The sequence below is a fragment of the Pongo pygmaeus genome, chromosome 2, assembly GCF_028885625.2.
Source record: "Pongo pygmaeus isolate AG05252 chromosome 2, NHGRI_mPonPyg2-v2.0_pri, whole genome shotgun sequence".
NCBI lineage: Eukaryota > Metazoa > Chordata > Mammalia > Primates > Hominidae > Pongo > Pongo pygmaeus.
The window spans coordinates 98,656,348-98,673,997 of NC_085930.1; the positions used below are offsets into that span (position 1 = coordinate 98,656,348).

Consider the following 17,650-nt stretch of genomic DNA (forward strand, 5'->3'; position numbering starts at 1 on the left):
AATTCACATTTCAAATGCACCATACCCCAAGGCAACAAGATAAGAAACTCAAACCAAAGACATGACCAGAGACCAATTTGTGCAGAACAAAAGCACTGGACTTGCTTGAGATGTGGGAACTCTGAAGTTGGACAGACAGAACGCAGTCCTGGGAGTCATGCGGAGGTGAAGAACACACATGTGAGGCTGCGAATCCGATTCCTGCAGCTCCAACGAGAAAGGAAACTAGGATGAGGAGATACAAAGTGTTCCCAAACTGTGATTACTAAAGGAGACATTCACTCAATATTAGCTGGGGCACAGGTGATGACTGGAGTGAGCTGAGTCATACATCTCTTCAAGTAGCATGCAAAAAGGGAGACGATTCAGTGAGGTCACAAACAAGCAAACAAACAAAAATAAATCAACAGATAAAGTGAAGAAGGAAGAGGAAGGGCAACAATGGAAAGTCCCCTCTGAAGATTCATAGCAACTGTAAATCTACAGGACATTCATCCATGACAGGGTCCCCTGAGGACTGATGAGGTCAGAATAATACTAACAATGGCTACCACTTGTAGAATGCTTACTCACTCCCCAGAACGGTGCAAGTACTTCTCTGTTTTTCAATCTATTAATCCATTTAATCCTCAGAACAGCTCTATGAGGTGGGGACAACTGCCATCACACTCATTTTCTTGGGGAAAAATAAAACAAAGAACACAAAATAAAACTGAAATCTAGAAAGGCATAATCACCCACCCAAGACAAACATCCGGCAAGCAGCGAAGGTGGGATTTGAACCTGGCAGGAGTCTAACACCTGAGCGGCACTTCTCACAATTGCGCTAAGCCAGGGTGGGCACATTAGGTGCAGGACAATCCTAAGAACTGACCGGATCCTTGTGACAGTGTTTAAGGAATAAGAAGATAGAAAACTTGACCATGCTATTGAGCTGACACTACGTCAGCTCATTGGCTTGCGGGGAAAAGGGTATGGAGGAGGAAGGAGCTTTTATCAAATGGCAAAGTTATTTTGTATAAACTTGGGTTTAAGTAGACTTAGTGCAGATGAAGAAGAAAAGAGGTTAAATTTCTAAAACAGGTATGGCTCTCACATTTTACGGGCAAGGATGAAAATGAGAGATTTATGCTAGTTGAGCTGGTGACAAAGTGCAGAGGGTGTGGAAAGAAGGAAAGCTGCAGCAGAAGCACTGTGATGCTGGCCCCATGTTCTGGAAGGCATGAGAACCCAGTCTGGGCTTTCGAATGGTTCTCCTCAACATCCCTTTGGAGAGCAGGATGCAGTGAGAGATGGAAACAATGCTAACTCAACAGTGGAACTTAAGAAAGGACCCTAGACGAATCTGGGAGGGTAGGGCAGAGAAACGTGGCCTCAGCACAGAGACACTCTAAGAAAAAGTGAAGAGTAGGGACCCAGATGGAAACACCGGGGAAGTTATGATTTAATTAAGGAGAGTCCACCTGGATTCACACAAAGGCAGCCGTGTCTAACAAATCTGATTTATTGAGGAAGTACCAAGAAGACCTGACAGGGTTAAGTTGTGGGTATAAGAAGAGCTTTTGATAGAGCACCATAGGCTGAATATATGTGGGGAAAAAGCATGGGGTGCAATTGCAGCAAGGCCAGAGCAGAATGAAAGGCTGGGAAGGTACAGGAAATGGGCAGCCGACCAAGCAGGAGAAAAGTGAGCCTGCAGAGCCCTGGGCTGTACTCTGAAAACAAGGGCTGTGCCAATGAGGTCCTGACAGGTGAATTCTTGCTACCCAGGAACCTGCCTGCTTGGCCTGCAGGCACCCTGACTTTGCACCAGGCAGAGCCTGCTGTTGCCCAGCCAGGTTCCACTGAAGATGTCAGGGGCCATCCTCTGCACTGGGAAGAAGGCTGAGTCATCAGCTGCAGAGGGGACCAGCGTCCACCGGGGGATGGTTTTAGCAGACTGCACAAGCAGCTGGGGTGGCTGGTCTGTCTGCAACTGGTCCGACTGACCGGCTGAAGAGTTATAAAACTCCAAACATGGTACAAAGGCCCATTGTCTCCACGTCCCTCTGGTAGCCAGGTGTCCCTTCAGTGGGTCTCTTGGCCAACTCCTGGGATCGCCCCCAGGTACAGAAGTGGGTACAATGCAGCTCTTCTCCATGAGGCCTGAAAACAAATCACTTACCACATCATCTCGGTCTTCCCACTCCACCTCAGAGAGGTCAACGCTACTATAGTTAGGTTTCCTTCGCTTTTTTCCTTCTTCATACTAGCAAGGGGAAGGAGAAAAAGAAAAGAAAAACAAAAGTCCGTGAAGTCATCAGCCAGGGCAATCTTTACCTTCCCAAGTCCTGTTTCACGGACAGGGCTTGGGAGTGGACTGATGAGGGTGAGAAGCCCAGCAGGGTGACAGTCCTAGGGACTTTTAATGACAGGAAAGCCAAGGTCAGATGCCTCTAAACATTTGCTCCAAGTTGGGAGTAGAAAAGTTAACTCTTTGCTTGATATGAATTTACCTTGTAGACTTCTTGGTTTCCAAAACACCAGATCCAAAGGAAAATTTGTCCCCTCCTTGAATGGTGTGTGTGTGTGTGTGTTTGTGTGTGTATACACATATATGGTATACATGTAAACAATGTAAATTCTGTAAACGATAGCAGACTAGTTAGCAATTGGATTTGTCTTCCCATTGAATAGTGTGTGTGTGTGTGTGTGTGTGTGTGTATCCCAAAGCTGCTAAAACTCAATCCGTGATACAAGAAAGGGCTTCTTACTTACACTTACCAAAACATCTAGTCATATCCCCCTATACTTCATAATTCTCCCTCCTCTACCTTTTGTCTCAAACCTACCCGTACTCCTTAGCTAGGAAGCAAAAGCACTGATCGCCACAGCTGGGGCTGGGCTCAGCATGCTGGTGGCATTTTGCAGACACACAGAACCATCTGTTTGCTGTCACACTGGCCACAGCAGTACTGAACTAAGCATGGCTCCTTTACCTAGAGTAGATGAGGGTATTGGGAATCACAGCCAGATGTAATGGCTGTTAGGGCATTTCTCCGGAAAAGCCGATGAGTGCATGAATAACTGGGGAAGTGGTTTTAGTTTTCTCCCCTAAATCACTGGTGTTAGTCACCCTGCAAGCCTACCATTTTATCGACCGGACGTTCTTGTGTCTGGACATTCTTGTGTCTTGAGGCCTTTCATGCTGGTTGTGGGGTGTTTATAATGTAGGAAAGTCTGCCCTCTGCTGCAGGCTAAGGATTAGCAACCCCTTTACACGTTCATCAGATATGGTTAATGGCACACTGGAAAAATATATATGCATGTATACTGCTTTCTTTTTCACTTTTCTCTCCAGCTTGGTCATCTTTTGATTTAATTGGAAGGTTCTAAGTGAGATACAGGGTCGGTCTAAGTGTTTTAAGACCCCAAAACCATAGGTTGCCATTTTGGACACTGATCAGCTACTATGGAGACAGGTGCTGAGGCCACACTGGGCATGAAGGAGAAAACTGCCACCCATATGTTGAACCAGACAAGTGTAAACTGACCCGGGGACGAGGGGAGGGCCAGAAGGGGTCGATCTTGCACCACTGTGGTGCCAAACAGGGCCAAGTGTCCACACATGCACTCTTTTCTTACCTGCCAACTGCAATACAGGAACTCTGCGACCTCTCTGGAGACTCCCCCTCCTCACCACTACCTAGGATGGTGCTTAGCCTCCTATGGCCAGTGGGCTCTTACCACCCTGATCAACGGTGAGCCCACCCCACTACTCTTAGGTTTTCAATTAACAGACATTCACGGTCAGTTTTATGACATCAGATCCACTCCAGATGAAGGGCAAGGAAAGTGGTTCCCTCAGAAGCCGCTGTAAACAATAGCAGATTAGCAGTTGGATCTTGTTAAGGAAAGTTTCTGTGTGCATGGAAGCCCTGGTCCTTGTGAGATTCAGTCTTGGGCTGAACAGAAAGAACAGGAACGAGGTCAACCAGAGTTGTCAGCAGCAGTGCCTTGCCCCTCAGTGTGGAGGAGTGCGGGGGAGGGATAGTCGTGTCCCCCTGAGGACTTAAGAGTCAGACAGTCATTTTGGACCTCTGTTACCTAAGAACCATTACTGAGAACTATTAGGTATCCCAGAAACTCACACAGCCCAGATCCTGAACTTCACAGGCAGAACTTTCATAATTTCTTGGGTAGCCTGATGCCGGATCTAAACTGTCTATTTTGAGGAGGTTCTTTCTTTGGTCACTTCAAAGGGCTTCTTTATTCATTTATTCAATGTACATTTATTGTACACCTACTAAGTGCAAGGCACTAAAGATACAAAGTCAATTAAACAGTGCTTCATTCTTTCCCAAGGACTTACTTGTAGTTTATCCTTCTTAATTCTGCTTCTTTAAGGTCAATTTATTGCCCATAATGCATTTGGGAAAACAGGTTCTCACAAGTTAAATAAATTAAATCACAAGTTAAATAAGATTGCATAGCTAGTATGGTAGAGGACACTCCACCCACCACCAGTCTCTGTCTAAATTTTCATGTCTAAGCCTCATGTTATTCAACCACTGTTAAAGAGCTTTGAAAAAAGACTACAAGCTCCAGAGCAACAAATCTTCCTTCGTCCTCAAAAAAAGTGTCCCCGTGTCTTTTTCAGAGGAGAAGGTCACAGTGGCTCTGCCGTGTCACACCACTCACATCACATTGGGTGTGTGATTCTGAGCCAGGTATCCAGCTACTCCAAGCTTCCTTCATCAGTTGCAAAATGGGTAAAAACAATAGTACCTCCATGGCAAAGGAAGGTTGAGAGTATTAAATGAAATATTGTACGTAAAATGGCAAACACATTCCCAGACACAGTAAAATCTTTTAATATTCAGCTAGTAAGATTCCTGAGAGTCATGCATTTCATGGAATGACACAGGCTCATTGAATAAAATTGGCTAATATCTCATTTTCCTGAAATGAAGAAGACCATTCAATAATTTTACTGGTCACCATTCTGCAAACCATAGGCAGACAGAAGCTGTTTGTTGACTATGATGGTGTCAGACAATCACATTCATATGTCTCTACTTGGTGTGTAGCTTACGAGTTTGAACTGAAGACTCTCCTGGCAGAAAAATTCATACTTGTGCTAAGGAACCCAAGTCATTTTAGATGGTATTTGGCAAAGGTGGAATCAGCAGAGAATTCTTGACTTCTGATCCTCCCCAAATGTCTTTACTTGTTTTTTATAATCTCTCAATAAATACAGTACATTTCACCTAAAAGGTATTCAAGATACTTGGAATGATTAGAGAGTGATGGAATAAAAGATTTCCCATCATACTAGCCCATGAGCCACCATATTCCAGCAAGTCTCTATAGTCTAATTTAATGGCAAGATACAGATCGGGGGTAGGGATACTTCCTCTGGAACACAGTTTAAGAATGCCCTTCTACAATGTCTGCTTAGCCAGGTATGTAAAATGGGTATGAAACACTTTTCATTTGGGTCTTTTTTAGAGAATAAGCTCCTTTAGAATATAAACAGTCATGCAGCAGAGTTATTAATTTGAGTGAGAAAAGGAAAAGTCAGTGGGCTGTTGCATAGATATAACAGGCCAAGAGCTATGAGACAACTCTAACGTACTAAGCCTAAATCCACCTCTCTTTTCCCCTACTAAGAAACTACATTAAAAGGCCAGCGAGTGGCGCTCTGTTAGGAAGGTTCCCATGCTTTGGCCTGCCACCACCCATTCCCCACGTTTTCCAGGTTAATCACCTCGGTTTTCCTGTAGGGAACTCCTTGGGCACAACTCCCATTAAGCATAATTCTAGTGAAGGTACAACCATCCTTTGCGTGGCCTGATCAGTGGGGGAGGCCCACATCACTCCAGGATGTCACTGGTTCAGAGGTGGGTACATAACCCACGCAAATTCAAATGAGATTCAAGAGATTCAATTTGGGATGCATTCCTGGATTTATCCAGGAAAAGAGGTGTTGCTAAGGTGCCAGGATGGGAGCTTGGAATAGCTCATGGCCATCTCTGCCACTACTTGGAGAGAGTCTTCCTGGGCATGAAGCCAGTGCAGGGAAAGCAGAGAAAAGATATGAAGAGAGTCCTGAAAATGTGGTGTGTACACTTGGATCAGGCTGTACCTGAAATCCTTGAATGTTTCATGTATCAATACTTTACCTCCATATTATCCCCCTTCCCTTTTAAAGGTCTTTTTTTTTTTTTTTTTTTTTTAAAGCTGGCTTAGATCTTAAGCATTGAGTAGTCAACAGAATTCCAACTTGTATATATTTAGTGCCTTTATTTTTTTCTTTTCAAATGAATGGCTTTTAAAGTACATGTTATGTGAAGTATTCACAAACATTGGTGCTTCTGTGATTATTGAGGAACATGTGATTTATAAAATGCCTCACTATTTTCCAAGATACACGACTGTGTCTGGGCACAGTTGATCTCTCCTTGCCTACTCCCCATCGACCCTCACCCCCATGAGTGACAGAAAAAGAACTAAATGCTCAAATGTCCAACTCCCATGCCCAATCTCCCTTCTCCCATGCAGTTTTAAAAGGGGACAAATCCCAGGTCCCTCGGCTCCACCACTTCTTCTTCTGCATGAGGAGTTGGTTACCGGGGCCTAAGCATCATGTATAGCATTTGTTAGTGTATCTATAATCTGTAACTTCCTTTGAAAATGTGATTAACTAATTGCAAACGGTTTCCAAAGGTTTATAAACAGATACTTTGAGAGCCACAGGTAGGTTTGTAGTTTTTGGTGCCTGTTTTATGAAAAAAATCTGTGGGGGAGAATTTAATAAGGAAAGATATTCTGTGCTATGAAATACTTTGAGGTGGAGTTTCAAATAAAGGCCAGATGTGGGGAACACACAAACAAGCCCTTGGCCTAGCAGGATGGGACGAGAGGGCACTCATCTGAGGAGCAAGCTGGAACCAGGACTTGCCTGCAGCACAGAGCCTTCCTGGCCATATTTAATGGTCTGGATACCAGCACCCTTTTGCATTACCTACAGACTGACTTTGGAAGCACAATGGGCTGGGCCAAGATGATGGCCATGTTGATTTAAATACAACAAAACCCCTTTGCTCTTTCTGTGTTCTGGGAAAGGCCAGAGGAAATCAGCTGTACACATCCATGCAGCCTCTGTGGAACAAATATTGTGTGTGCTAATAATTGATAATCCATATGTGCCACTCCATGCTTCCAACAGGAAGGAAGGGAATGGGGGTGGGAGATCCCCAACTGGAGAGGAAGAAACTCTGCCCAAAGCTAATGCCATCTGGACATGGGGTATGAGACCGAGGGATGACAGCAAGCGATTATCTGGGGCAGATGTTTCTCTCCCAGGCAGCCGCAGTCCTCAGCTGGTGAAGACCTCTACCACTTCCTCTAAAGCCCTGTGTCTTCTCTTCTCCCCGAGGCTCAAGGGACCATTTCAGGAGAAGGGATGTAGGTACACCTTACTCCTCCATATGCAAGAGATAAGGACCAATGGCCACAGGGCACTTCATTCCTTCACTCACTCATCCATTCTTTCCCTCATTCACTCATTTGTTCACCTACACATTCCAAAATACTGCTGGACACCTAATATTTCTCAGGCTCTGCGCCAGGCCTGGGCAAGCCTTGGAGGGCATGGAAAAAGCACCTAGGGAGAATGAGCTCCCATCCTCATGTTGTTGATCCCAATTCACTACCAGTGAATCAGGCTTCATCAAGGGAACCCATTTAGAAGGGTGCTTAAAGCCAGGGTCCTGGAGTCAGACTCTGATTCTAATCAGTTCTACATGCTGTGTGGTCTGGGGCTAGGTGTGCATGTCTCTGTGACTCATTTTCCTCATCTGTAAGATGGAGGTACAGGCACTCAGCTTACAGGGCTGCACTAAGAAGCAAATGGGTATAAACATGGTTTAGCAAGGAGACCAGCACATCCTGTGTCTTAATAAATATGGCCTGAAAACACGCCCATTCGGCCAGTACCAATGGCTGATACTGATTGATGAGATGCAGCAGCCCCTGCCCCCATGCAGCTCACCCCTAAGGAGGAAGTTCCTTCACAGGTAAAGGGAGTTCATAACAGTATCTTGTTTATAAACAGCCCTATTCCTTAAGGAGGCTGTTCGACCTGACTTGGAGCTGATTTGTCTCAAGGTCAAGGCGAAGGCCAGAGGGGCCTGTGGCAGAGTGAGGGCCTCCTCCCCTTTGATTCCATGTTGCCAGCTGCACATCAAGGCCCCTGGTTGCAACAGACTCAGAGGAGGTGGCCCCGGGGAAAGGCAGCCCCAGTGGTCTCTGTCAGCCCCTACTCCCTTGGGGATCAGCAGCGGGAAGGGGGGGGGGGGGCACGAAGTCACAATCTAAGTACCTTGAGAGAGTCACAATCTAAGTACTTTGAGCATTTGTTGTTTCCTTACTTTCCCCCTCTTATCCATGTAATAACTGCTCATTGTTGAAAATTTGGAAAATAATGAAAAGTATACAAAGTGAAAAGTATAATTGCCCTTACTAACACCATACCGGCATCCTCACCTGCCATTCTGCTCTCTTTCCCAAAGGTAAAAGTACTTTGAATCAGTTACTGTTTTCACTTTTCAAAGTTCATTGTTTTCCTAACAAGGAATTTATAAAATGTAGTAGCTAATCTTGTTCTGCTTTCCAAGTGACTGCCTTTAGAAAAGAATAAAAAAGCGATTATTCCCCCGCTGGGCAGTTTCCCCCTGCACTTCCCATCATTCGTCATGAGGGTGAATGTTTCTTGTGCCAGACTCTGTGCTAACAGCGGTACGTGTCTCGTTTCATTTTCACAACTTCAGGTGAGGGATAACTGCTTCAGAGATGGGAAAACGCAGCACCCTGGAAAGGCGGGTCACGTGGTGACATGGCTGACAGGCAGCAGCATCCTGGTGCAGCTGGCCCAACCTCGTTTCTGAGCCTGTGGTTTGGTGGTCACCGGCCCTCGGCACTGCCTCACCTGAGGTGCTCTTCTCCTGGCTAATGGAGGTCCTTGGTTCAGGTGGCAACTGCTGATGGGACTGGACCCAGAAGACCCATTAACAGTCACAGAATCACATTGGCAGTCAAATCCCACTAGCCGGTCTTGTCTCTGTTACCAGCTGACTCATTTGGCCTGCCCTGAAACTGAGCTTGGTGGCCAGGGATAGGAGAAGCAGTGTTAGATTAAGAACACCTAGGCCAAGACCAGGCACAGTGGCTCAGGCCTGTAATCCCAGCACTTTCGGAGGCTGAGGCGGGTCTGGAGTTTGAGACCAGCCTGGCCAACACGGCAAAAACCCATCTCTACCAAAAAACACAAAAATTAGCTGAGCGCAGTGGTGTGTGCCATAGTCCTAGCTACTCTGGAGGTTGAGGCACAAAAATTGCTTGAAACTGGGAGGCGGAGGTTGCAGTGAGCTGAGATCGCGCCACTGCACTCTAGCCTGGGCGACAGAGAGAGACTGTCTTGGAAAAGAAAAAAGAACACCTACAATAAACTGAGTGGCTGCAGTGAGTTAAGCAGCAATACGCTGATGCCCAACTTACAATATCTTACTCAGTTTCACCAATATCCATCTCAGGGCCTCAGGGAACCCTTGTGGTATGGGAGGATATCATTTCAGCTTGGATTTCCACCAAAATGGTGCTGTCTTCTTGGATGTGTGACTCCCCGATAGCCCAGACTTCTTTAGACAAGATGCCCAATGGGATGACATAGACATTATGCCAAGAGAAAAATGCCAGTGAGCCTCTATTCGGAGATGCAATCTTACATGCCATGGAAAGATGAGAAGCCCAGATATACTGCAGAGAAAAAGGGTCATGAGGGTGTGTCAAAAACCAGCAGGAAGGTGGGAAGGAGGCAACGGGGCATGTCAAGACAACAAGCCCTTTCCTTTTTCTAAAAGGTACTGTGCTCTTATTAATTAATGTTTTTAAGCATCTCAAAGATGAAAAGTTGTATGTGCTCTCTTAGTATGATTACAAAATCCTTTTGATCGCTGTAAAACTAAAACAGCTTTGGTATTTTTTTAAAAAAACAACAACAATTAACAGGCTGCTTTGAAAACCTGAATGACCTTTATCTTAATCAGTGTCCTCTGGGTAGCCATGAGTCACACACAGCACTGTGTGTGGGGAGGAGGCGGCTTAGCACACCACCGTTTTTGTAGGTCAAACACGCTTACCACACCCAGGCTGGATTTCAGCTCCCATTCTCAAAAAGCCAGTTGGTCTTGTAACAGCAAGCTAGACATACAAATCAAAATAGTGCTGAGTAGTTGAGCTGGGAGGAACCTTTTGTGCCAGCAATGGGACAGAGAACAGGGCACTCTGAAAGCAGGGAGGGAGAGTGGCAACTCCAGACCTCTGCTGTAGGTAAAGGAGTGACGCTGAGAAAAGAATGCTCCTCGGCAAAGAGGAAGGAACACACACAGACGGGCATGCAAAATAAAGATCCATGTGGGCACCCGGGGGCATCTGCTCTGACGAGCTGGAGCACTTAGAGGCAAACAAAACCGTCTCTAAAGTCTCCTCCACAAAAGTTAGATGCAAGACAGACTCAAAATAAATTTCAGACAGGGCTGCACTGAGTTCCCGAACATGGATATATGCCTTCTCCAAAGCCAAGTTCATAAAAGTTTTCAGAAACTGCTGTGTCATTAGAATATGCAGGGTAAAAAAGAGGACCTCTATAATTTGAAAGTATGTCTGTGACATTTGGCAGGTAACTTTTTAAAAAATTTACAGAACTTTCTTTGACATTATTCCTTTGAGCAGTTGACCATATCAAAAGACTCTTGGGTATGTGGAGCCATCAGACCGGTATATGAGGTACATTTAGGGATTTGAATATGAGGTACAATTAGGGACAACTAATTGATTCTAGTTTTGAAACTGCAAAAACATTGACTTTCTTTATTCACTCAAGTAAAATCTCAAAGTAGTATCCATCAACACTACAAAATGTTAACTTTCGAACGATGCCGCGGCTAACCATCACGGAAGAGGGAGTTCTCTCTGTTGTTGGTTTTCCTCCTGTGGTCAGTAGTTCGGGCCCATTGACTCATATCCTGTCACCCCATTTCCAATGCCTCTCCTTAACTTAGTCCCTGGGGAGTGGACTCTAGTCTCACCATCTCAGAGATGGCTGAGGAACAGAGAGAGCCTTCAACTTCAGGTTTTTATGCTAAACGACAAGCAGGGCAGGAAGCTGGCAGTGAATTTGCAAGTGAAGTTAATAAAGGGATGCAGGCAAGAGGGAAAGAAATTCTTTCTTCCAAGCCAACTGCCATTACCTGATTTATGCCTGTAATAGCATCAACCAACAACCAACATCAGAATGCTGAGCCTTCATCAGGTGTGTGTGTGTGTGTGCACGTGTGTGTGTGTGTGTGTGTATGTAATTTTATTTAGGGAGATGCTTGGTTTAATAGCTTTATTTTGTTTTGCTTTTCCTGCTAAAAATTGTTTAAGATACTTATGAAGGAAGAAAAGACATGAAGGGCTCCATCTTTGTGGCCATCTTTTCCATGAAAGAAATTTCCCAGATCCTTCCAGCTGAGTCTCTCCTTTCTCAACTGGGGTGGCCCTTGTTCTGCAACCCTCCGAGGATACTGTGCTTTTACAGTATAAATATGCATGTGGCCACTTTGTACACACATACTCTAAGCCCCAGCCGTGTTCCAACTACCAAACTGAGCTGGTTCTTGTCCATCATTGGTCCATCCTCTCGACTGGACAGGTGATCCAGCAAAATACTCAGTTTTGATTTTGTGTGTGTGTGATTCTCAATTACAGTGATATCTTTTTAAAAATGTTTCTGGATGCATGCTGGTCTGAATAAACCCAAGAGAGCTCTGATGTGATTCATAACTCAGATGACAGCCAAATGTCCCTTGCAAGGCTGAGGTCTCTGGGTCTTATATTTGCCTGTGACCATGGAAACACAGGCAGGAGCTGGAATGGGCGAGTATAATCAGAGAAAGTGGCAGTGAGCCAGGCAAAGCAAGCAGCACCCATCAAGCTACCATGTCCATTGCTTCTATCTTCAAAATGTCTGTTGGAATTGGATCATATCAATCTTGCCATCAGCTTAGTGTCAGTCACTGTGATAGCTCTGCCCTTGATACAAGCAAGCATCCCCTAAGCGGTCTCCCTGCCTGTACTCTAACCCTTCCAATCCATTCTCCAGGGTCCAGCCAGAGGGATTCTTTTACAACCCAAATCAGATCATATCACTGCTTGGGCTGGAATCATCATAGCTCCTCATGCACTAGATGATGGCACCCAACAGCCCAGAATTCCACAAGTCCCTGTGACTTGGCCTCTGCTTGCTGTTCTGGCCTCTTTCTCGCCACTCCCTGCCTCTCACTGTACTCCCCAGCTAGACTGAGCTGGCTGCTAAAAAGGTCATCATCATTCTTGCCTTCAGGCCTCTGCACATGCCACTCCATGTGCTCTGAATTCTCTTCACTCCAACTTAGGGTGGTGGTCAATTTCTGCTAACCCCTCAGGATTTCAACTCCTCTTGGAAGTCTGTCCTGACCTGGCCAGGCTAGGTCAGGTCAAGTCCTTCCCATACTCTCCTCAGCCTCCCATGGCCCTATCTCCACAGCCATCACAGTGTACTGCAAATTATTAGCTTACTTGCCTGTTTCCCCCACTAGGTCCTAAGCATCTTTGGTAAAAAGACTATTTCATGTTCACCATTGGACCACATGCCTAGGACAGTGCCTGGCAAAGAACAGGTTCCCATGAATATGTGATGAATGAGTGGACTGAGTGAATGAACAAATTAGTCTATGTAGTCATTTAATAAACACATGCATAACAATGACCTATGTTTTCGGTCTGTTCTAGACGTTTTGTGAACATTAACTCATTTAACCCTCATCACAGTCTCATGGAGTACTATTTTTTTGTTCTCATTTTTCAGTGGAGGAAACTGAGGTCAGGAAGGTTAAGTAGCTTGGATGAATTTCAGCCCCAGAATCTGACCTCAGAGACTGCTCTGCTCCATAGAGAAACAGGCACTAGTGAGCCTCCCAGTCTGGAGCTGAAATCACTGCCCAGTGCCTACTTGAGATGTATCCTGAGGACGCAGGAAGGGGATGACAGCAAGGTGACCTATAGTCACCATTAACCAGGTCCCTAGAATTCCATACTGAGCAGAGCTGAGTTTCAAATCATTAACGCTCAAATGAATCTTCCCTTTAAATATATACGAACATAATATTTATATTTGTATTTGAGCCTGGATAAACATGGGCTTCATTAACTTGGGAGTCCAACCCTATATTCATGAAAAACCTGCAGCAATCCTGGGAGTCAGATAAAAGTCCCAGCCCCTCCCAGTTACTACTAGATCCTCTTCCTGGAGTGCAGCTAGAGACTCAGAAACTCCAGGAGAGGCCCTTTGGGAGAAGCAGGCATTTGGAAGAATCAGAATATTTTAACTGGTTCTAATACTCAGGATACATTTCTAAAATCTCTACACTTCTTTACTGTGGAGAGGTAAAAATACTCTGTGATGTCTGTTAGCTTCTAAATATTCCAGATAAACCCTTGGTCTGACTTCTCTCCTCTTTCTTCTGTTTCTATTTCCCATTCCCAAGGAATCCAGCTTAGCTCAATGGGCCATCCTTTCTGCTGGGCCACATTTCTGCCAAGCCAGGTCCCAGTCCCAATTTAAATCCAGCTTGAGCATTCCTTAGCAGAGGGATCCTTGGGCTGCTGATCTAATTTGGAGTGTGTGTGTGTGTGTGTGTGTGTGTGTGTGTGTGTGTGTGTGTGTGTAATGTGTGTGTGTGTGTGCGCACGCGCGCGCATCTACTTTCCAGCTGATGTTCTAAATCTGTCTCTTGCAGAGTGGGGCTTCAGCTCTGCCTGGGGTGAATTGCCTGCCTTGATCTTATGTACTTTGGTATTATAGTCATTGGATTCATAGGAGAGAAGCTGTCGTGGCTGCAGTAAATGTCCCCTTGACTTGCTCCTCAAGAGGCCCTTGCCCTTCCAGGAAGAGACAGACATCAAAAGCATGGAATTTAAGACCTGAACCCAGAGGCTACCGGGTTGGAGCTGGTAGGTCAGTCTGTCATTTGGGATTTCTGTCCTTGGTTAGCTGGCACACAGAAGTGGCCAAGCCAATAAAAACCCCAGCAACAGGCCAAAGAAATGCTCCCAGGGACAAGCCTATCATGCTACATAATGGAGGGAGGGGGCCACTGGGGCAGGCACGAGGTAGACTCCATCTCTAGTAGAAAAGGACAAGTGAGGCTGAGAAGAAGTTTCAGCAAAAACCTTGCCTGGCTTAGTCAAGCTCCTTCTTTGCCTCAAAATCCCAAATGTATTAGTGTTTCCCTTTGCCTAGCAACCTCCACAGGGAATGTAAAAATGGCACCTGGGAGATGTGTTTGGAAATAGATGTGCCTATCACATGATGATGAAAGTTCACCTAAGTGTATAATGGTTAGAGCACATTCCTCAATGAAGTACAATGGTCAGTGCAGTGGTGTGATAGGGATTAAATTATTGTGCCAAAAAGCCCATGGTCTCAACATTTTTATTTGCATTCTTTGGGTCTTATCATTTAGGATTATGTAAAAATGACAGCTGTTTATAATTATTTGGAGGTTTGAGCTGCAGTAATTTAAAAAGTCTGCCTTTATCTTACTGCTACCAGACTTAACCCCGCAAGGTTGGGTCTACTGAACTTCAAAGAGGGGAGCAAGAAATAAAAGAAAACTCCACACATTACCAACAAATTTCTAGTGATTCATTTAAATGTATAACCAGTTATTCCAACAGCCTTCAAACCTTTAATTATCTTTTAAATATATATAATTTGGGACTGCTAATTAGATAGCAATTTAATGCTCTCATGGGGATTCAGATGGACGGTCTTTCTAAAATGTAAACCCCCAGAGGAATAATCATTGGCATTCAAATGATTGAATTCTTCAGTTATTCAAATGAATGTGGGCATTTACCCAGTTGGGATCATTTGGATATTCTGCTGTCAGATCCAGCTGTAGGGTTTTACAGGGCCCGCAACAGAGTGAGGGTAAGGCTAGGTTATCTCTCAGTCAAGTCCATCTCCCCAGAGACAAACAAGATGTGCTCTTTGGGAAAGCCTAACATCACTTAAGCAGCCCAGTCAAGTCTCCTCTTAGAGGCAGATGGCTCTGTTTCCTATTTTAAGGAGGAAGAAACTTTCCTGGAATTTGCAGTTATGAAAGTTCTAATGCAATGCCTGCTTCTCAGGCTTTCTCCAATCTGTTCTGCCTGCTATTGTCTGGGCAGTTAACATTTTAATTAATAACTCTCTCCCCACAGCAGGCTGTCACAGATGGAGGAGGAGAGTGTTTCATTCTGCCTTGGGCTCCCACTTCCTGTGTATTCCTACCCCCGGTGAGATGGTCCTTTAAATTATATAAAGATGTGCATCAATCACAGGGAGAAAAGCAAATGATCAATTAGATGCCACTGGGCAATGTTAGAAGCCAGCACTCACATCCCAGCCTCGCAATAGGGCTAGGGTCTGCATTCCTGAGCTGAAGCTAGTAGCTAGCAGCTGAGGCTCATTTCCCCCACAAGGGGAAGGAGGTGCAGACAAATCTATAGGAATTTTTAAGAGATCATTATTCAACACTTTGCCTATAATTACATTTTGATGAGGTTTTTATTGCTAATTCATCATCCAAGATGGGGCATTCTAGATATGACATTAATCTAGTAGAACAAAGGTCAGAGTGTGTCCAGTGAAAAGAAAAGCCTTTTCCTCATCAAATCCTTTCTTCGAATAATAAAGCAGCTGAGAATCCTATCTCTAAATCAAATTTCCTTAAAGTGCCTACTCTGTTATTAACAGCATAAAGCCAAGGCTCCTGGGTACTTCTACAAGCAAATGTGGATTCTCCAAGCAGGCTGGTGTGTTAGGAATACATGCTCAGGGTCCTGAAACAGAATGGGAAGCATGCTCAATGCCATGGTGTTAATGTAAAAGCCTATGTGAGAGCACTCAAAACTGCATTTGAAGCTCTAGTCTACAGAAAATCAATTTTTGCAGAGACACATCAGCCTGCTGGTGTCTTGGCTTGAATTCTCTCAGAAGTCCCCGACAACAGGATTCAAGTGCAAAGTTTTTATTTGACAGGAATTCCCAGGAAATATCCGCAGGGACATGGCAAAGTGATTCAGAGATGGGAGGGCAGCCAACAGGGGGCAGGCATATTACCACTATGGGCAACTGTGGCATAATCCCATCGGGGAACTCCGGGAGGCAGTGTAAAACACACACCTCAGAGACACCCCACCTAAGAAGGGCAGTCTTTGGCTGAGGGATGCTAATTTCTCGTCATGTCTTGTCTGCTGCATGCCTGAGAAGACAGGACTGCAGAAGCCAGAGAAAGCCTTCACCTAGGTGCTGTCAGGTATGAGCCATGCTACACGTATAGGAATGGTCAGAGCAGAGTGGAGGAAACGGGGCAGTGTCAGCAACTACTTCACGACATGCAGCCTCAAATAGGAATTTGTCAACAAAATGTGGGTCACCTACCCTTCTTTGAAAATCTGGCCTAAATCTATGAACAGATTCCAGAACCCGGCATATTCACCATCCCCATGCCTCAGGGTTTTTGCACACATTGTTTCTTCAGCCTGGACCAGTCTCCACAGTTTTTCTCATCCCCCAGGACTCAGCTTAGTACATCATCCTGGCCAGGCACGGTGGCTCACGCCTGTAATCCTAGCACTTTGGGAGGCCAAGACAGGCGGCTTGCTGAGCTCAGGAGTTCGAGACCAGCCTGGACAACATGATGAAACCCTGTTTCTACTAAAATACAAAAAGTCATCAGGGCATAGTGGCAGGTGCCTGTAATCCCAGCTACTCAGGAGGCTGAGGCACGAGAACTGGTTGAACCTGGGAGGTGGGTGCCTGTAATCCCAGCTACTCAGGAGGCTGAGGCACAAGAACTGCTTGAACCTGGGAGGTGGAGAATGCAGTGAGCCGAGATCGTGCCACGGCACTCCAGCCTGGGCAACAAAGTGAAATTCTGTCTCAAAAACAAAAAACAAACAAAAAAACCATCATCCTTAAGAAAGGGTCTCCCTGACCATCTAACTAAGGCAGATACCTCTCCCGACTTTTTGCTTTCTCAGATCTTTGTTTCTTTTGGCGAGCTTATCCAAATTATGTAGTATTTTTATTCATCAGTTTATTTATGAACTTTAAAAACCCATATCTTCTCTATGAGAACGAAAACACCAAATAAAGGGACAATTCTATCTGCTTTATTTTATTAGTAGATCTTTGGCATCTAATAGGGTGTCTGTCACATGACAGGTGTTCAACAGACAAATGCCAAGTGAGGGAAGGACAGGAGTGGGTGAGGGAGGGAAAGATGGGAGGAAAAAGGAAGGCAGGAAGTGTTCCAGTCACACACAAATGAGCAAGTAATTCATCCAGGTTATCTGAAAGGCCTTCTGCTGCTCCCAAGTGTGCTGGACTGTGGCCTCAAAGTTATAGGCTGCAAACCAGCTCCCTGCAGCCTTCCTTAGCTACCCAGTGCACACGGAGACACCAGGTCCTTTCATAAATTCTCCTTCTTGTCAGTACTTTCAACCGTGGTGCTTGATAACATATTGTTTCATCGTG

The 17,650-nt window shown here is 45.2% G+C and overlaps 1 protein-coding gene across 1 annotated transcript in view; it reads right to left on the reverse strand.

Moving 5' to 3' along the window:
- Positions 1-17,650, reverse strand: part of CACNA2D3 (calcium voltage-gated channel auxiliary subunit alpha2delta 3) — a 924,385-nt gene that overhangs the window by 196,270 nt on the left and 710,465 nt on the right. The window contains exon 18 of the mRNA XM_054481187.2: positions 2,165-2,248. Coding sequence (XP_054337162.2) covers positions 2,165-2,248 — 84 coding nt within the window. The remainder of the gene's footprint in view (positions 1-2,164; positions 2,249-17,650) is intronic.